This window comes from Ochotona princeps, chromosome 4, assembly GCF_030435755.1.
Source record: "Ochotona princeps isolate mOchPri1 chromosome 4, mOchPri1.hap1, whole genome shotgun sequence".
In the NCBI taxonomy this organism is placed as follows: domain Eukaryota; kingdom Metazoa; phylum Chordata; class Mammalia; order Lagomorpha; family Ochotonidae; genus Ochotona; species Ochotona princeps.
Genome location: NC_080835.1, coordinates 94,849,481 through 94,870,443, shown reverse-complemented (window position 1 = coordinate 94,870,443; position 20,963 = coordinate 94,849,481). Strand labels below are relative to the sequence as shown.

Below are 20,963 nucleotides of genomic sequence, written 5' to 3'. Positions count from 1 at the left end.
GAAACCTGTATTGAATTCCAACTTGATACTTCACTGTTCCAGTCACTATAGACATCTGGGGAGTGTTCCAATAAATGGGAGCTCGCTCTCTCTCTCTCAAATTTAAAAGTAACAGGGAACAGTGCCATGGTGGAGCACCTTATGCTTCCACTTGCAACACCAGTATCTAAAATGGACTCTGGTTCGAGTCCCAATTGCTCTACTTCCGATCCAACTCCCTACAAATGATCTGGAAAAGCAGCAGAGGATGGCCCAAGGCGTTGGTTCCTGTATACTCATATAGGAGACCCAGAAGAAGCTCCTGGTTCCCAGCTTCCAACCAGCCCAGCTCTGGCCATTCCAGGCATCTGGGGAGTGAATCAGTGTATGAAAGATCATGCTCTTGAAACAGTGGATGGAAGACCTCTTTCTCTTTCTCTGTCTCTCCTACCCTCTAACACTGCCTTTAAAATTTGAAAACACGGAAAAATATTTTTGAAAGATTTATTCATTTGTATTTGAGAGACAAATTTATAGAGAGAGCGAGAGATAGAGAAAGGTCTTCCACCTGCTGGTTCACTTCCCAAATGACTACAATGGCCAGTGTTGAGCTGATCTGAAGCCAGGAGCCAGGAACCTCTTCTGAGGTCTCCTATGTGGGTGCAGATCCCAATGACTTGGGCCATCCTCTGCCATTTTCCCATACCATAAACAGACAGCTGGACTGGAAGTGGAGCAGTTATGACATGAATCAGTGCCCATATAGGATGCAGGCACCACAAGGTGGAGAATCAGCCTGTGCAGCCACGGGACCAGCCCCCAAATAGATTTTTTTAATTTAAAATATCTATATACCATGCAATGTTCTCCACCCTTACACTTCCATTCTACCTCTCTCTTAAACAAACAAATAAATTAGCAAGTACATGTAATAGGGGGCATCAATGGACATATGAGAACTCCCAGCAGCCACCAGCAACTGGCCTGACTTCAACACAACTCCTGGAAGTACCTCTCCTGAGCAAGGCTGCACAGCACAGCCTCCAGACTTTCTACCCCATGAAAGTCTGAACTTCCCCTCTACTCAGATGTCACATTTACCTAACAAAAAAAGGAGCTGGCACAAACCACAGTGGTGTGGAAGTGTGACTCATCCAACATGAACACTCCACCTCTACCGGTATGGGCCGCTTCACACAACCTACTGTAGTCAAACATAAAATAATAAAAACTGAAACTCAGAAATCCAAGTCCAAGTGGAAAAGCCTCTTAACCCCCGCCGTCTCCTCTCTGGCTAGCTGTACCTGTAAGGTGGCAATTACTGTAGTATCTACCTCGGTGTGCTGGTGCTCTCCGAGGGAAGATGCGTCTGGAGCACTCCACATAGCCGCCCACATAAAGAATAAATACTAGCTGCTATTACTTTTACTGTTTGCTTGACTGGGAGGTTCAAGCGCGATGGTAAGCTGCCTGAAGCCCAGGTCTCCTGGCATCTACCCCAAGGCCGCACAGGGAGGTGGCAGGCAGGGAAGGAAAGGAATCACTAATTCAGACAACGTGCACAGCCGGGAGGTTTCCATCAGGATGCCCTAGGGCCCCGGCAGCTCTAGGGAGGAGCCGGAGGCCAAGGGAAGACAGCCGGGGGAACAGGAACCTACCTGCTTTCACTGCACTCCTTCCTCTCCCTGACCCTCAGCCACTTGCGGAGGAGGAAGCGTTTGCGCCGTGGAGAAGCGCTGGGTGTGGAACAGTTGGACCACGGGGTGTCCTCGTCGCTGGAGGGCGTGATCTCGATGGACGGCAGCTGCAAGAACTCCTTGCCAGGGGCCAAAACGCTGGGCAGGTCCTGGGTCAGCCCGGCCTCCAGGCTCTGCTCCTGCACGTTCTTCATGCGGCGCATCTTGAAGCGCCGGCGACGAAGCGTAGGGGTCGACGAGCTGGACCAGACCAGGCTGCCTTCGGGCGCGCCTTGGGATTCGGGCACCTGCAGGGCGGGCAGCTGCAGGTTCTCCATCATGTTGGCTGCCGGCATGGGGACCCGACACCTCCGCGCGCCCTGGGTCAGCTGCCGCACTTTCTTGCTCTCCGGCTCGCAGCTCTCTGGCTCGCAGCTCTCCAGCCCTTGGCCCACGGTGGCACTCGGTCCCCGCTCACCAGAACAATCGCTCGCGGCTAGAGCGGCAAGAAGAGCAAGTTCTTTTTTCTGGAGCGCCGTGCGAGGAAGGGACGTGAGTAGACGCGACGCGCTGCCGACTGGAGTCTAACTTTTCGGAGCGCCCGTCCTCCCGGCTGTCCGTGGCCAGCGAGGCGACCCGGGAACAGCGGAGGCAGCCGCCTGCCAGCCAGCACACGGCCGCCCTCCTGGGGCTCCCCTTGCGCGCCCGTTTGTTTTTCTTCCGCTGCGCTCGCTTGCGTCTTTGCCTGAGCGGGACTCGGCGGCCCCGGGGCCCAGGGGACGGCGAAACAAACTCTCAGTGGTTTGCGTTTGGCAGATCAGGTCGGGGAGCCGGCTTGGCGCTGCAGGCGGGCAGAGAGCAGGAGGAAGATGCAGTAGTGAGAGAGAGAGAGAGAGAGAGAGAGAGAGAGAGAGAGAGAGAGAGAGAGAGAGAAATCGAGACACAGGATAAAAACCAAACAGGAGGAGAAGCAGGGGGTGCCTATCCTGAAAGGGCACGCATGGGCAGCGACAGCGATGTAACTGTACGCGGAGTCCCTGGGGAGGGGCTCAGCCTCCAGCTCCAATCAGCCCAGGGACAGAGCAGCACACACCAAACTTTCTCAAAGCAGCGATTGGTCCTCTGCTCTCATTAGCCCAATTCTCTGCCTTTTTTTTCCCCCTGGGAGCTGGGCGGGGAGGGGGGTAAGGGTAGCCAGCCGGGTAAAGGAAGGCAAGAGAAGCAATGAATTCCAATCTAACAGTGAGGAGGGGGGTGGGCTTTGCAGCACACTAGCTTTTCCCGAAAAAGAGGCTCTCTTTGGGTGATGTGGGGGTGAAGGAGACCTGGGTACACTCAAACGGAGAGGCTAGGTCTCTGGAGGCTGCTTCCAAAATGACAAGCTGAGATGAGAGGACAGTTGTGTGGCATAACCTGAAGACACCAGACACGACACACCAAGGAAAGATACACGATGGGTGCTGAGAGACACAGGACACAAAGGACTAGCAAGGAAGAGGGTCTGGCAGGCCCCTGCCAATACCTTAGTGGCTCCCAAACAAGGAAGGATAGGAGAGGCAGATGAGCACCTGCAAGACAGTGCCTCCAGTTGGGCACCCAGGGAGCAGAAGAGATCCCTTTCTGATCCTGGGAAAGATTTTAACTCTACTTCATCCTGCTAAGGGCATGGATTGGGTCACACAGTCTAGTCAGTCCCCAGGTTACAGATCCCAGTCTGGGTCACACCTGATAGAGTTGTAGGATGTGCTGAGCCACTGGCTCTCTAGATCCAGGTCTTGGCCCTGCATTACAAAGTAGCCCTGGATCTGCTGCACCCTGCTGCGTGCTCTGCTGGCCCTGGGGCCAGGTCTAAGCAGCCCCCACACTACCTTTCCCCAGCTTAGAGCATCTATCCCTTCACTTAGCCACTACCAAAGAGACAGTGAGGAGCGCCCCCCTGAACACACCATGAAGTCCGCAGTCTGAGCCCAGGGCTCTTCTCCGCCCCTCTCGGGGCATCTAGTTTGCATTTGAGAGCTGATGCCAAACCTCCATGCCAGGATGAAGGTTCACATTTCATGAGTCCCAAGGGATGGGGGGAAAGATCACATCCCCCCAAACCATAAGAATTCACCTTGAGAAAAATACACCCTTGCACTTCAGCAAGACAACAATGCTGACAACCTGGCACCACTGTGCCCTGCAATGACGCGTGTGGAAGAGCTTGAGGCATCCTGAGATTGCTTAACCTCTGAGAGGCCCGAGGTTGAGGGAGAGCTTGTGTCCGAAGAGCCAGGGCCAGGCCCGCTCATCAGTGACTCTCCGGAACACTGGCCCCAGTCTGTGGCTGCTCACATCCGGCACTGGTTCTCTTAGGAGTGATTTGGTATCCGTCTATTTTAACTCACGGAAGGATGTGGCACGGAAGGGAGAATCCCTCCCCACTAGGTGTGAAGACTAGGGTGGAGGGGAAGGGCACCCCTTCCGGCTCCAGCTCCTGGATACCAACAGGGAGGGGGGAGGTCACTCTGAACTCCAGAAGTGGGCAGCAAAGCCAAGGTTCCCTGGGCACGTGATCTCTGCCTTGGATCTCCTTCAAGGATGAGCACTTTGCTGTGGCATCTGAGAACTTCACAGTACAAGGAACCCAGCTGTCCAGTGGGGGAGGGGTGCTGTTGGAGTAAGAGACTGGGGTCTTGGGTTTTTCCATAAAGAAAGGAAGCTGGGACACTACCTTCAGTTGGAGGGCAACAAAATGAAATGTCCATAGACAGGGTCCAGAGCCTTAAAAATGAGTATTCTGGAGAAAGCATCAACAGGGCAGCCCACTTTAACTTTATCCTGAACATCCTAAAGTTAAAGATATGCTTCTCAAAATGGAGAAAACCTATTACTCTCCAAACCCACACTTCAGCCACTCTCCCACTGGCAACAGATTCAGGAACTGAAATCCTAGGAGATGCAACGCAACCCTGGGGCAGGGCAGGGCAGGGCAGGGGTTGCCAGTGACTGCCTACTGCTTCACCACCTGGTCTGAAGACCAATCCCCTCCTAGCTAAATCTGAAATGGCCTCACGTGGTTCAAAAGCACATAGCCAGAGCACCTTGCGTCTTCATACTGTCCTCCCTCACAGCCACCTGTACTGCCTTCTTTCCTGCAAGCTTTATTTTTTTCAACCATTAAAACCCTGCTCAAAAGCCCTCTCCTACAGTTTCTGGGTCCCCCTAGTACCGTAAGTACCCGAATAGTGAGGCACTGCTTTAAGGCTGTAACGCCAGACAGCTGTGAGTCCGACTGCTCTTAAACACCACAAGCTTGCTGAGTGAAGAACCAAGTTCCTCCCCCTCTGACTCCCTCCCTGTGCTTGTCAGTTATTCATGGCCCTTTGCTGTACGTATTCCCTTTACACATTTTAAAAGGGCTTTCCACAGGTGGAACACAGGTTATTACACTCATGCTACAATTGATGAAAGCATAACCGAGAGATATGCTCATTTATCTAAGGTCGTAGATAAAATGGTGACTAACAGATGCCAAGGTCAGACCTTAAAGCCCAGCCTTCTGCAACCGGGTTTAAGACGACTCAAGTCGCTCCAAACGTGTCCACTCTGGAAAGCAGGACCCACTGTAGCTCGAGAATGTTACCAGCCCTGGTTTGTGTTGGAGCCATCCTGAAATTACAAGGAAATATTTAACTCCACCTGCTGTTTCACAGGCAGGGAAATGGAAACACCATGTGTAGAAAAACAGTTTCCTAAAGCAGCTGGCATTGGGCTGTCAGGTCCGAAGATTCCACAAGCCCCTTTAGAAACACCAAGTGAAGGCATCCATTTCCCAGATCTGCCCCTTCCTCTATTTCCTCTCTCCCATGCCAGGATCTCAGTGACTCCACAGTTCTCTCAGGGAAACTGACTTCACCCTTCCACATCCCTTCTTTCCCCTCCCCCTACAGACAGGTGGTGGCAAGAATCCCCTGCCCCTTCCCCCAGCCCACTGCAGCCAGGCCTCTAACTTCAAATGAAAGGAGCTCCGATTACCAAGCAACTGTTGTTCACTGTTCCCGGGGCAGGATCTCCTTTCCTACAGACCCAAGACACCCAACACCTTTCTATTGCTTCTGGAGCCCCAGAAACTGCCCATTCCATTATTCAGCCACAACTTCCAGGAGGGAACACCAGGGGAAAAGGACAGCTTCACGGTTAGATTTCTCCTGGGTGCACATCACGAGCGCGAGGTGGAGGATGCAGGCATCTACAGACCCACCAATTCTCACCCCTCTCCACCACAGGATATCAAGGGCAGGCAGCTCTTGAGAACACAGAACTCCTGCACTGTTGCTGCCAGACAGAGACAACCTGCACCTTCAAGGTTGAAACATGGAGTCCCTCTCCCTGCACAAAGTACTCAGAAAGGCCAACCCCAATGAGCCATGTACATGGCCCAACAAAACGAAACAAAAACCCCACCTTGAACACATGTGAAGTGGAGCATGTGGCGCTCAGGAAAACTGGGTATAAGGAAGGGAACGTGGAAGGTGCCGTGAGAGCAGTGGCAGGCTAGGACCCTCCGACTCTTCCTGTCACCAGCACAGTGTGGGGGGTTCAGGGCACCTGGTATACTTTTTCCTAGGGTAAGGCTGGGTAGGGACAGGAATCCAAGGGTGGCTTTCTCCTGGATCTTTAAAGGTAACTGGAGCTTAGTCAGAGGCAACAGCAGGAAAGAGATGATCTCTTAAAGGCCCAGTCCTCACTTACCACTATGGCTCTATCTTTTCAATAAAAGCATTTTGCTTCTGCCTCAAAGTTCACTTACATTAAGTCATTATTGGCTGTAGGCATTTTTAGTCACTGGATGCTCAACACCAATCAGAGAACACAAATCAACTAGAAGTACAAAGACCAGGGTGGTGACCAGAGAGGCAACCAGGGGTGGGGACCTGAAGACTAGTGAAAGAATCAGAACTTACTGTCTCCCAAGATACCTGCTTTGGTTTCTTTCAGTAATCCTCTCTTCACTTCCCCCAGGGAGGAGGAGCTAGCTACTTCAGGATCAGAGGACACTGCACAGAATCTGTGTGGTTAAAAGAAAACAGGTGGAGCAAGACCCATGCTGGCTAAACACAATCAAAATATAACCACAGTTGACCAGCCAGCACGCCCAGTGTCTCCTTCTGACCAACAGGAGGAAAACGCTTGGAGAATGATGGCGAGTCAGTTCCCAAGAACAGAGTGCTGGGCAAGTGCTCTCAGCCCTGGGGAATGCACAAGGTCGGCAGAGACTTGCTCCTGCTAGCCTGGGCAGGGGCCAGGGTGAGGCATGACGTCACCCAGCAGAAGGGCCGTCGCCAGATAAGCCTGCCTGATTTCATCGCTCTCTAAAGGCTTAGGAGTCAATGAATGTTTCTACAACATTTGGCTGCCCCCGTTCTTGACACGCAGATACCAAAGCACGGACCAAAGACATCCTCTCTTGCCCTCTGCACGTCACAAGGACAGTATTTATGCAAACCAGGGTTGGCAGAGACTTCTTGAGGTCACCCATTTAGATTTCCATCCCAAGGAAGGCAGGTACGTGCTCTGAGTATTGAGCAGTTGTTCTCGGAAACACCATGAACCCCCAGTAGCCTTCAAAAAGTGATTCAGTCACAGGCCACAGTCACACCATCTGAACTCCAGACCCTTTCCCACTATTTTCTATTGGTTTGATTTCAGGTAAGTCATTTGACTTCTCTGTGTCCAGTTTCCTCACCTGTGACGAAAGAAGACCAGGAATAACCAGCATCTCCCTCCCAGGGTTACTGTAAGCATTAGCACTGGGCACAGAAAACTGACTTGGCACAGAATAAGTATAAACAGTAAACTTTGTTAGATCTAATTACATTTCCTTTCCAGTGCCTTTCATGTGGATTTTCAATTGAAACTTCATTCTACCAGTAGTGGTTAAGCTACAAAACTGTGTAGGCCTACTAAGTAAGCACTGAGGCTACAGCAAAATAAATAAGATCTATGCAATGGAGAATACCACCTAGCAAAAAAGAATTCATTAAGTGTAAAATATAAGTGTGAATGAGTGGAAATACAATGGTACTTCAAAAAGCTGATGGAAACAAAAAAAGATAAATTTAGTTTTGGAACTCCCAACTTTGAAATCCATGCATATAAAAGGTCTTCAAAAAGTTTAGTATACTACTGAAAAAAGTGGATTTCAAATCTTTTTTTATTTTTCACCAAAACAAACTTAACTTCTAATTCCATTTCTCCAGGAACCTCTTATAGGAATTATTTATTTATTTCATTCGAAAGTCAGAGTGCCAGAAAGCAAGGCAGAGAGAGTTCCCATTCTCTGGTCACTTCACTCTGGCAGGTCTTGGTCAGGACAAAGCGAGGATCCAGGAACTCCATTTGGGTCTCCCACATGAGTGGCAGGGTTCCAAATACTTGCACCACCATGTGCTGCCTCTAGGAGGAAGCTGAAGTTGCAAGCAAGCCAGAATTTTACCCCAAGCACTCAACTATGGAACATGGCTGTTGCAAAGACAAATGGCTGCCCCGTGGACTCTTTAGTACACTTGTGTTAATGAATTTTAACAAGGCAGAAAGAGGTGGAATAGCCAGACCCTACAGAGCAGCTGATATTTTACAATGAAAGACTACATTTTAATAGGACAGAAGAATAAGGCATCAACAATGTATGAAAAGACACTGAGAAAGGAGAATTTCTGAAGCTAAGTCAGGGCACTGGAAGGACATACAAGGAACTGGGACCAGATAAGCTTCAGCATTAGTTTCTTCTTAAAGAAATGCATTCAATTTGGTTTCGGGGTTCCTTGTAGGGAATGCGACATTATTGATCTGTGCTTGAGGAACGTCAACTCTGTGCCATTGTGAAACATCTTGAAAAAGCCAAAGATGGGAAGTACATAGGCTAATCAAGAGACTGTTATGCAGAGTCCATCAATACTTTTGGGATGCTGGCCGTGATTGGCAAATTATTCTGTAAGAGATGGAAAAAATCTAAAGCAGGACAGCAAAAAAACATGGAGTGAGAGTGGAGGGGCAAGAAAAAGGAGAATCCTCAACAGGTCTGTTCAAAGTCATAGAGGATTCTGAGATCGAACAATGGCCTGGGAATCAAGGGAAAAAACGAGCCTACAATGATTGCATGGCCACGGTGTGTCAGACATTGTGATCAGGACTTCACCCTCAAAATCCCATTTGAGCTTTGTGACACTTCTAAGAAACACACATCAAAAGCTCTTAAGATCTTAAGAGAGACTTTTACAAGGTGACTTGTCCAAGTTCACATAATTAGTCAGTGAAAGGTGAACACAAATTGAAATAGGGTCTCACTACTTTAAAACATGCTTCGTTCAATTAGATCACATTTCTAAAAAATAAATGATGCCAACTACTACAATGAAGCTGGGCAGGAGGAAGACTGAGATAATTCCATTAGATTTTGTAATTAGGTCATTGGTGACCTTTGAGACAACTGTTTCAGTGGAGTGGCAAGAGAAGAAATGAGACTGAAAGCTAGGCAGGGAGTGCAGATGTGTAGGCACAGTGTCGGGTTGCCCTTCGCAGAAATGATGAGGCGATAACAGTGAAGGGCATCTAAACCTTCTGGAAAAGTGTTTTGTGCACCCAGTAGGTGCTAAGCACTCTCCCAGAGTCTGGCTTTGAGTTGTGAGAACTTGACAAGGAGGGGAGTCAGGGAGGAGGAAAAGGGAAGGGGATGGGAAAAGGGGGAAGAGGCAGAAGAAGAAGGAGTGGGAGTAGGGAGGAAGGCTGGAGAAAGGAAAGGGAAGGGGGAAAGGAAGCAAAGTCTAGTCCAGTCAAGGGAACGTCTGGGGGATGAAAGGATGGGTCTTCTCCTTCACTTTCTGTGCAAGCTTTATTATCAGTGGCTGTTAGATTTCCGAAGCACAAAATGTGACTGCATGATTATGCCAATTTAAAATGAAGTTCTACTTATATCTGCTAAGAAAACCGAAGCTTGGTGGTGTACTTGGTAATCTAGCAAATCAATCAAAAAAGTATTTAATATTCCCAGACTCCAAGTATGCCATCCTACTGGGTACCGTGAAGAGTTCCTGAAAAAATTATGCAAAATGATTCATTCCTTCCTAAAAATATTTTTGAATGCCTATCAAAGATGGCTCTGGCCTCAGCTGTTTCAAATTGAAGAGAGAGGAGGAAGGAGCAAAAAACCAATCCAAGAATGGCAAGTTGGCAGAAAATTCACTTCCACAGAAGCAAGTATCGGATGCACCGTGAACACAGCAGGGGAAGCTCCTGACCCAGACCACGCCACACAGGAGACTCCTGTTCCTAATGCAGATGTTAAGGCTGACAGAGGAGTTTTCCAGGGAGATCAACAGGCTCGTTACCAGTGAAGCAGGCATATGTGCAAAGGCACCGAAGCATGGATTGGTATTGGAATTACAGAATCAATGGTCTGACTCGATGGAGTACAAGGAACTTCAGGTGGGTGAGGGGTGAGCAGAGGAGATTCTGTCTACAATTAATCTTCCTTCATTCGCCCACATGTTTATGGAGAACACATTGTTCCAGCTGCCAGAAAACATGGGTTCAGCAAGGTAAATCTGGGCCTGGATGGATTTTTTTTTTTTTTTTAAGATTTATTTTTATTTTTATTACAAAGTCAGATATACTGAGAGGAGGAGAGATAGAGAGGAAGTGGAGCTGCCGGGATTAGAACCAGCGGCCATATGGGATCAAGGCAAGGACCTTAGCCACTAAGCCACGCTGCCAAGCCCTTTTTTTTTCTCTTAATGATCACAATCCCAGAACGGTGGGACACAGACTTTTTACAGGTCAGAAAACTCAAGCGCAAGGAAATCACTTGCCAAAAAGAAAAAGCTTCCCAGTTTATGAAGAACTGTGCAGTAGAGATCAAGACAGAACAAGTTGAAAGTTTAGCTCACTCAGAGAAGGGCTCTCCAGCTCTAGAAAATGGATTTCTTTTAAACGTCAAAGTGACTGCGTGAGCTTTAATTCCTGATAGGCTCTCAGGCCCTTCCCCTGCTGGTGGAGACAAGCACTGCAGAGAGCCAGGAGGTGTTTGCATGGTGGCATCTACCCCAACACTTAACTTGGATCACTTAGTACTCAGAGCCATAATGCTGAAAGCAGCAAGGTTATACCAGTCTCAGCTGCCTGGCTTGTTCTAATGGGATACAGCAGTACATGTGCCAGGCACCCAAGGGGATACTAGTCTTTATGTCAAGCCAAAAATATGTAAATGAAATAAAAACCAGAATCGCTCTGTGATGATACAGAAAGAAGTCTATAATGGCTAGCCTCCACTGGCTGTGAACAAGCATCCTGCTGCGTTCCTTTATCTTTCATTTGGGATGAGTGATAATAAATATTTCATTTCCATACAGTGCATTGGGTATGAGTTCCTGCCCCACTGAAAGTCAATCGGGAGGATGTCCCCACCTTTCAGGAAGAATCCACGATGCCTCCACCTGGGCTGCACCCAAGCTCACTGCGTTCCCAGTTAGCTTCAGTTCAATGACTGCACCATATTTTAAATACCTTGAAATCAAGACTTGGGAATTTGTGAAACCAGATGATCTTTACATTCTCTCGTCATGTTCAGAGTCTAGGAACTAGAAACGTCTACTTCACTTTAAGCAATCCTGTAGAATGCAAATACCAATTTTAAAAATATATGAGTCTGAAATATGCTTTATATAATACAAATTATTCATCTCACAGAAGAGATTTGGTGAAGTAGTGTCTCTGCATATATGAAATGTTTGTTGCATTAATAAACTTAAATCAGGCACAGTTTACAAGGAAGCCATCTGCTGAATAACTTGGAGTGCCTAACAGTCATGAAATAAATATGTCACTGGGTGCACAGTGACCTTGCTTCTTTCTGTTTCCAGGAAAAGAAACAATTTCGTTCCCTGGGACCGCAGCCCCTCCCTGGAAAAAAGTAGGTACCTGTGGAGGATGTATTTATTCTGTCTGACAGTTGGAAATTTTTATGAGAAATGGAGCTTCCATAGGTAATACAATCATGGACCTGGCAGAAACAGAGATTTCATTCACTGCTCATTCATCTTCTACCATGACTCATCCAGGATCACAGAAGAGAAACTGAGGTACTGGTGACAGATCCTGGCCAAAGTCACAAAGTCGGAGCTGAAATTGCTTTATGTTAATCAAGCATCTTTCAAATTCCACCTTCATGACTTTTGGTATTATTTTGGAGGATTATTTAAAAAAAAAAAGAAACAGCAGGTAAGCAGCTACTTGCGAAGACTGCATTCCAAATCAGAGAGCTAGCTGGAAGCTCAGCTACTCTGCTTTTGATCCAGCTTCCGAATGATGCCTCCTGGAAGGCAGCAGAGATGGCTCAGGTTTGTGGGCCCCTGCCACTCCCAGGGGAGACCCTGATGGAATTGTGGACTCCTGGTTTCAGCTTGGCTCAGCCATAGTTATTGCAGGCATTTGGAATTAAACCAGCAAATGAAAGCTCTTTCCGTTTGTCTCTCTGCCTTTCAAAGAACATATTATAAAGACTTTATAGAAATTGCACCAACGAATCAAAACATTCAGATTTAGTAAATACACATCCTTGAGCATCTCAGGTTCCCCTAGGCCCCACAGGACATGAAGTTTATCACACATAAATATCTTCCTAGAATGAACCCAAGCTGAGAAGGAGACTTACACAAGATAATACCATCGTTATTTGCTTTCAAAGGAGCCTTCTGTTTTACATAAACAGAATTCCTTTATATGAGGAATCCCCCTAAAGCATTTGAGAGTTTACATGATTGACACACAGTTTTACAAGCATATCACTACTCAGTTACAGTTCATATATGAATGATCAACTTAACTAATCTTACCCCCTTTAGTTTAAAAGCAAATATAGGATAACTAGGACCTAGTCAAATGAAGAATCTACTCCTAACAGCTATAGATTAGAAATCTTGGGGCTAGCATGGTGGCATAGCAGGCCAATTATCTGCAGATGGCACCAGCATCCCTTATGTGTACCTGTTCCAAGTCCTGGCTGGTCCCTGTTTATAGCCTGGGAAAGCAGTAGAGGATGGCCAAAGTCCTGGGGCTCTGGCACCCATGTGGAAGACCCAGAAGTTCTTGCTTTCCAGCTGTGAATCAGCCCATCTTTGGCAGTTACAATCATTGGGAGAGTAAACCAGCACATGGAAGATCTCTCTATCCATCTATGTCTTTCTCTCACTTTTCTTTCTTTGTAACTCTTTCAAGTAAAATAAATAAATCTTTAAAAGGAAGAGAGAGGAAGGGAGAGAGAGAGAGAGAGTAAAAAGAGAGAAAGAGAGAGAATGTTTCTGTGTCCTAAACATTTTCAGATTCACCTCAGAATTTGGGTAAAGCATCGGCATTTTCTCACTTAAATCTCATAATCCTATGCATGAAATGTCATTCCCCCTGGCCCATTTTACAAAGACACGAAGACTCAGAGAAATTACAAATTTTAGATGTTAAAATGTGACCCAAACTGAGGCATTCCCTCTACTACACTACTAGTTCATTTCAACTTTCTATCAGCTACCATTTCAAATTCCATTCACTGATTAGCCTTGTCATTTTTTATGAAGACTTTCATTTGATTTTCAATTTGACAAAATTAGTATTGGGGATGGTTCTGCAAATAGATATCCTTTGTGTTCCTATTTAATTTGATCAGTTTCTGTTTGTTCTTTAACTAAAACATACCACAAAGTATACATCGATTTCCTTGAGAGATCCTACTGAATTTAAAATATTTTTATCAGAGACAGTATCCCAAGTATTTGACAGAATTCCAGAAACACTAGCAACAAACACTAGTAATGCCCACAAGTTTTGATCACACATGTTGTTTAAAAAAAAATTTTTTTTTAGATTTTTTTTTTTATTGTAAAAGTCAGATATACAGAGAGGAGGAAACACAGAGAGGAAGATCTTCTGTCTGATGGTTCACTCTCCAAGGGAGCACAACGGCCAGTGCTGTGCCGATCTGAAGGAGGGAGACAGGAGCTCTTCCAGGTCTCCCACGCGGGTGCAGGGTCCCAAGGCTTTGGGCCGTCCTTGACTGCCTTCCCAGGCCACAAGCAGGGAGCTCGATGGGAAGCGGGGCTGCCGGGATTAGAACCGGCGCTCATATGGGATCCTGGCGCGTTCAAGGCAAGGACTTTAGCCTCTAGGCCACCGTGCCGGGCCCACACATGCAGTTTTGCTTTAACATTAATAATGTAAGCATAGCCCCAATTCGTAATTTTTACCCATGTGTCTCCCCAACCTCTTACCTGTAAAATGTCTACCTGCAGATCTGAAGTGAGTTGGCAACTCTTCCAGGCTCCTGTTACAGAGGGCTGCAGACACACAGCTCCAAGCCGACTTCACACACAGCAAGGAAAACAAGGCAGGACACCCCAGTGCAGCCCAAGGCTCTGCTAAGTTGACTTGCTTAACAGGAGACTTGTCATCCCCTGCTGCAAGTAACTGGTAAACATTACAAACAAGTTTCCCTGCAGTCTTACGGTTCTCCGTTAGCTCCCATGGGGCAATCTGCCTTTGGTTCCAGATGTAACCAGGCAATGGCTTAAATCTGGCTTGCCAGGGCAAAGTCTCCCTCCTTGAAGATCTGCTCACAAGACCTCCTCCTGTGCAATTCATCCCCCACCCCCAGCAGGTTCTTGGACCTTGGAACCCTACCACAATAAAATCTCCCCAGCTTGACACAAAAACAACCAAGTGGCATTCAATGGTCCTTGTTGTCCTTCAGAGAGCCACTAGGACACTGAAAATCCAGGCTACTTCCCTGTTCTCCCTTTTTTCTCTCTCACTCTCAAAAGTTCCCTTATTCCCTTGGGAACAGACAACAGGAATCTAGAAATAAATAGCAAGTCGCCATCCCCAGTGGCAGTTCTGCATACAGTAAACCTGGTGGGGACACCTCACTGGGGGTGGAAGAGGAAGGCAGCAGATAGCCTCTGCACTTCACAGGCTCCAAAATCCTAAATAGGGGGGCAGTGTTGTGGTATGACATGTTAAGTCAAATCCTACAGTACCAGCATCCTATACGGGCACTGCCTGGAAGCCTGGCTGCTCCACTTCCAATACAGCTCTCTGCTAATGTGCCTAGGAAAGCACCAGATGGTCCAAGGCTTTGGACCCTGCACCCACTTGGGATAGAGACATAGGTGATGCTCTTGTCTCCAACTTCAGCTGGGCTCAGTTCTGGCTGTGGCAGCCATTTGGAGAGATGGAAGATCTCTCTGTTTCTTTCCCTCTCTGTGTAACTCTTTCAAATAAATTAAGTACATCTTTTTAAAAAGATTTATTTTATTTTTTAATTGGAAACACAAGTATACAGAGAGGAGACACAGAGAGAAAGATCTTCCATCCACTGGTTCACTCCCCAAATAGCTGCAACAGCCAGAGTTGAGCTGATCCAAAGCCAGGAACCTGGAACTTATTCCAGGTCTCCCACGTGGTTGCAGGGTCCCAAGGCTTTGGGCCATCCTCAACCTCTTTCCCAGGCCACAAGCAGGGAGCTGGATGCAAAGTGGAGCTGCCAGAATTAGAACCAGTCTCCATAATGGGATCCCAGCACTTGCAGGGAGAGGACTAGGGAATGAAGCCATCATATCAAGCCCAAATAAAACAAATACATATGTTTTTTCAATTCTGGTAGGAAGCAAACTCCTGCTTGTGCTTCTCCAGTTGTCCTTCCTGGGATCTCCACTTCCTGTTGTCCTTTGCGAGCATCCTCAGCATTCATTAAAGAAAATCTTGGGAAAGATTACCCACAGCTCTTTACAACACACCTCTTCCCAGCTTGTACCATTATTGATGTGCATGTTCCACCTCCCCTCAGTTGTAACTGCCGCCAAGGGAGGATTTACACCCCATCCATCGCTGTCATCACTGAACGGAGCTCTCAGAGCTATGCTAAGTAAATGTTCGGCATGGACAAAGGCGGAGGAGGCAGGAGGTGGGGCAATGAGAGAACAGGGCTGGGAGAGCCACAGCAGCTGACGGGACACCCTGTGCAGTTTGTTCCCCAGCCTCCAACTCCAGGGCTGCTCTCGAGACACAAAACCTCCAGCAGTCCAGCCATCTGGCCCTGCAGTTTCCGCAGGGGCAGGTCCAGCAAGCAGCCCCATTACCCATGCGCCAGCCCCTCCCACTCAGTCCCACCCTACAGCAAGGCTCAGGAGAAGCGACCTGGGACCATCGTGCTCAGGTTAGCAACACTGCTTCCTCGTGAACTGAGTGCTAGGGTTTCTTAGGTCAAGCCGCTCACATAGACATCTGAGGGTCCACGGAAGGAGGAAATGAACACGCACTTGGGAACAGTGACTTATCCCTCGGCTCCAAAGAAAATATCCCACACTGGTGTTTAATCAACTATGTCTTAATGTAAGACCCTCAGCTTGACCATTTTGCAGGAAGAAAACAGCACCTGCCTGTCCAACCATTTCCAGATAGGCAGGCCTCCCAACTTTCACCTGGGAAACCGAGAGACACTAATGCTAGAGCCGCCCAGCACCATCCTGCCGCAAACTTTCTGCCCAGGTCCTGCCCAGGCAGCCTGAAGGGTCAGCACCAAGGCGCTGGTAAGCACTCCTAAATGCCTCTACCCGTTGTTTGAACTGCAAAACAGAAAAACATCTCAGAAGGAGCAATCTCTGCTTTCTATGAAGCAGTTGAAAAATGGCAGAGAGTGCCAAATTAGGGCTGCCTTTGTTACTCTGTTTACCATTAATTACAAAAGAGTAACCAGATTTTTAAAACAGATTTATTTCGGTCCCAGTGCAGTAGCCTAGTGGCTGAATTCCTCGCCTTACATGCACCAGGATCCCATATGGGTGCTTGTTCATATCCCAACTGCTTCACTTCCCTTCCAGCTCCCTGCCTGTGGCCTTGGAAAGCAGTCAAGGATGGACAATGCCTGGAACCCTGTACCCACATGGGAGACCCAAAAGAGGCTCCTGGCTTTGGACTGGCTAAGCTCTGGCCGTTGAGGCTATTTAGGGAGTAAACCAGTACACGCAGATCTTCTGTCTCTCCTCCTCTCTGTCAATCTGACTTTGCAATAAAAATGAATATATATTTTTAAATATTTGTTTTTATTGGAAGAACAGATTTTACAAAACTAAGGAAAGACAGAGAGATCTTTCATCCACTGGCTCACTCTCCAAATGGCTGCAATGGCCAGAGATGAGCAAATATAAAGCCAGGAGCCACAGGCTCTTTCTGGGCCTTCCATTGGCGTGCAGGGTCTCAAGGAATTGGGCCATCCTCTGCTGCTTTCCCAGGCCACAAGCATGGAGCTAAATGGGAAGTAGAGCATCATGGACACAAACCTGTGTCCGTATGGGATACAGGTACCTGGTGGTGGAGGATTAACCTGTTAAGCCATGGTACAGGTCTCCCACCAGGTCTTTTTTTTTTAAATTACAGATTTACAGAGAAAAAGAGACAGAGGCAAAGGTCTTCCATCCACTGGCTGGTTCACTCACCAAAATGGCTGCAACAGCTGGAGTTGTTGGTTCTCCACACAGTTGCAGGGTCCCTAGGACTTGAACCATACTGTATTGCTTTTCTAGGCCACAAGCAGGCAGCTGGAAGGGAAGTGGAGCAGCCAGAACATGAGCAGGCACCCATATGGGATCCTGCTGGTTGCAAGGTAAGCATTGAACCACTGAGCAATTGTGCCAGGCCCAATCAGGTCATTTTTTTAGGTCCATTTTAAAACAATTTCAGGCATATGGAGGTTATCATGAGCCAGACTTTCATTCTTCCTGTTTCAGCCTCATTAGTAAAACTTGTCTCTCATGTCCTAACCCTAACCCAGGGCTACAGCCCAACTTCAATTTTTTTTTTTTTTTTTACTTTGTTTTGCCTGTAACAGGTAAGCATTTGGCCCAGATTCCAGGAACAATCTGTTTGTTTTCTGAAGGGAAATATCACATAGAAGAACATGTACAAAGTTCCTAAGGGGGGGAGTGTGTGAGAAGATGAGTTTTCCTAAATTAAATGATACTCAAACAGTCTGAATACATTAGTGAAACTAGCTGACATTTATCAATCAGGCATCATCTCAACTCATCAACAAACCCAGTGCTATTTCCATTTTCAAAGGAGGAAGAATGAGGCTCGGGAAGACATTTGGCTCATGAGCAGTTGGCCAGGGCTCAACCAGGCAGGAGACCTAGTCTCCTCCAGCTGGGGTGATCCCAGAATTTAACATCAACATCACAGCCCCAGATTGGTATCTGATTTTATGACTTCTCTTACAAGAGTGGTTTTCTCATGCAATTATCACTTCTATCACATTCAATAGAAGTAAAAACATGGGATTTGGGTCTTCCATTGAGTGACTCTATGAACAATACTACTTAAACTCAACCATGTGAGTTTTTAAAATCCATCACAGCTTGTTTAAAGTAGATGTAAATATATTGGAGTGTATCTATATATGTATATATACATATGTGAAAAGTTATATACCTATATATACACTTGTACATCTCTCTCTCTATATATATACACATACACACACACACCCCTATATATACATCTTCAACATCTGCATTTTCAAGGGCACCACACATATTGGCATTTTTTGAACACTTTCACCGCATTTTCCGTTTACATTACACTTACACTACATTTATTTGATGGCACACAAATTGACTAGTAAGAATTCGATAGCTAGAACATCTGAGTTCACATCCTGAATCTACCACTTATTATCAAATATTTCTTAGTGCCTCAGTTATCCCATGCAGAAAATTAGATGCATAATAATAGTAACTATCTCAAGGATTTCTTGTGAGAGATAAGAAAATATATCCAAGGGACTTCAAAAAGTTCATGGAAATGCTTGTTATTAAAAAAAAAAACTGCAGGACCCGGCACGGTGGCCTAGCGGCTAAAGTCCTCGCCCTGAATGCGCCCCGGGATCCCATATGGGTGCCGGTTCTAATCCCGGCAGCTCCACTTCCCATCCAGCTCCCTGCTTGTGGCCTGGGAAAGCAGTTGAGGATGGCCCAAAGCCTTGGGTTCCTGCACCGTTGTGGGGGACCTGGAGGAGGTTCCTGGTTCCTGGCTTCGGATCGGCGCAGCCAGGAACAGGGGAGTGAATCATCGGATGGAAGATCTTCCTCTCTGTCTCTCCTCCTCTATGTATATCCGCCTTTCCAATAAAAATAAATAAATCTTTAAAAAAAACCTGCATAGATGACAGGAGATTTTGCATAAAAATAAAATCCTCTTGGGGTGGTGCCCTGCTGTGGTGCAACATCTCATATGGGCAACTGGGTTCGGCTAGTTGGGGAGTAAAGCCATGGGCTAGAACATCTTTCTTTGTCTGCCCCTGTCTCTGTAGCTCTAGCTTTCAAAGTAAGTCTTTTAGGAGGCCAGCACTGATGTAGTAGGCTAAGCTTGCACTTGTCATGTCAGCATCCCTCATGAACACCAGGTCATATTCTGGCTGTTCCGCTTCCTGCTTGTGGCCTGAAAGGGCAGCAGGGGATGGCTCAAGTCTTTGGGCCCTTGTACTTAGGTGGGAGTCCCAGAAGAAGCCCCAGGCTTCTGGCTGCAGGTTGGCTCAGCTCTGGCTACTGTTGTCATTTGGGGAATGAACCAGTGGATGGAAGATCACCCTCTCCTCTTTGTTTCTTCTGCTCTGTTATTTTGCCTTTCAAACAAAAATAAGAACATCCTTTAATTTCCTTTTCCCAAGATTTTTTGAAATATTGTTGTGTGTGTGTCTATATGTATATATATCCTGGCATTAAGGTATGCCCAGTTACAGGAGACATCATACACCCACTGCAGGATCACTCCAGATACAGGCACATATACATATATACGAATATATCTCACCTCTTCTACACAGTACCCCACAGGCTGCATATATGAAAGTGTTCCCCCGCTCACAAAAAACAACGCGGAAAGCCTGAGGTTAACTTAGTAGTTTGAAGTACAAGTTTGTTTATTTTAGGTCTGTGTAAAAGACAGAGATGAAAAAAAAATGCGACAACTGGTACAATGACGATCATTATCATGATTATCACCAGCATGAATAGGACTCGGCTCGTCAGCATCTCAGATTTCTGTCCTTGCCTTTTCTAAAGGAACCAGAGAATGCTTCACTGCGCCCTCACAAAGGGACTGGTCTAGCCATTCAACATCATCTCCATCACGCTCAATAGAAGTTAAAAGATGGTAGTTTGGCCTTCTGTTGAAGCGGGTGATCTCTCTATGCCTTTCATTACAGAAGCAGCAACTGGTAAAGTTAATGCAATGTACTGTAACTAATGCCTCGGAAATGCTCAAAGCACAACAACCTTAATCCACTTTGAAGACTAACTGTATTCAGCAGCCAGGTTTTGTATTAAGCTATATATTACAGTAAAATCAGCTTCACAGGAAAATCTTCTTTGAACCAGAGCTAAACCATTTGTATTTATTTCCAAAACTTCTAAGAGCCTAACCCAATAGAACCAAGCAACAGACCTGAATGGTAAGAGATCAATGGAACCTTTGGCAAAGTCAGGGTTTTGCACAAAGACTATGCACAGGGGGTTTTCAAAATTTCATAGAAAATATGTATTGTTTAAAAATTGCATCAGTTTCATTTTTTACAACAAAATAAAAACTTACTTGTATTGAATTTCACCCACATTTTAAGAAGTACTTATGTACATGCGTATTTGTGTGGTATGTGTGTGTATGTAATCTTGAATTCTTTTTTTTTCTAAAGATTTATTTATTTTTATGGGAAAGGCAGATATACAGAGATGAAAAGGACAGAGAGGAAGATCTTCTGACCGCTGATTCACTCCCCAAGTGCCCATAATGGCCGGAGCTGAGCCGATCCAAAGCTAGGAGCCAGGAGCTCTTCTGGGTCTCCCACGTGAGTGCAGGGTCCCAAGGCTTTGGGCTGTCCTTGACTGCTTTCCCAGGCCACAAGCAGGGAGTTGGATGGGAAGCAGGGCCACTAGGAATAGAACCGGCACCCATATGGGATACCAGTGATTCAAGGCAAGGACTTTAGCCACTAGGCCACAGTGCCGGGACCATAATCTTGAATTCTTAAAAGTTGCATGTGTGTGTCACAAAGTGACAGGAACTGTTTTATTTCTTTTAAAAAGGATTTATTTTATTTTTATTGGAAAGGCAGATATACGGACAGATAGGAACAGCTTCCATTCGTTGATTCACTCCCTAAGTGGCCACAATGGCCAGAGCTGAGCAAATCCGAAGCCAGGAACCGGGAGCTTCTTCCAGGTCTCCCACATG

General features: G+C 46.7%; 1 protein-coding gene across 6 annotated transcripts in view; it reads right to left on the bottom strand.

Annotated features, from left to right (window-relative positions):
- Positions 1-2,570, bottom strand: part of GRAMD1B (GRAM domain containing 1B) — a 197,963-nt gene extending 195,393 nt beyond the window's left edge. For 4 of the 6 annotated variants that reach the window (XM_058664027.1, XM_058664024.1, XM_058664026.1 and 1 more), the window contains exon 1: positions 1,638-2,075. In XM_058664027.1, the coding sequence (XP_058520010.1) occupies positions 1,638-2,011 (374 nt within the window). In that variant the 5' untranslated portion in view covers positions 2,012-2,075. Of the gene's footprint in view, positions 1-1,637 lie in introns of all 6 variants that reach the window. The other 2 variants (XM_004584974.3, XM_036493626.2) reach the window with 1 other exon arrangement.
- Positions 2,571-20,963: the final 18,393 nt, after the last annotated feature.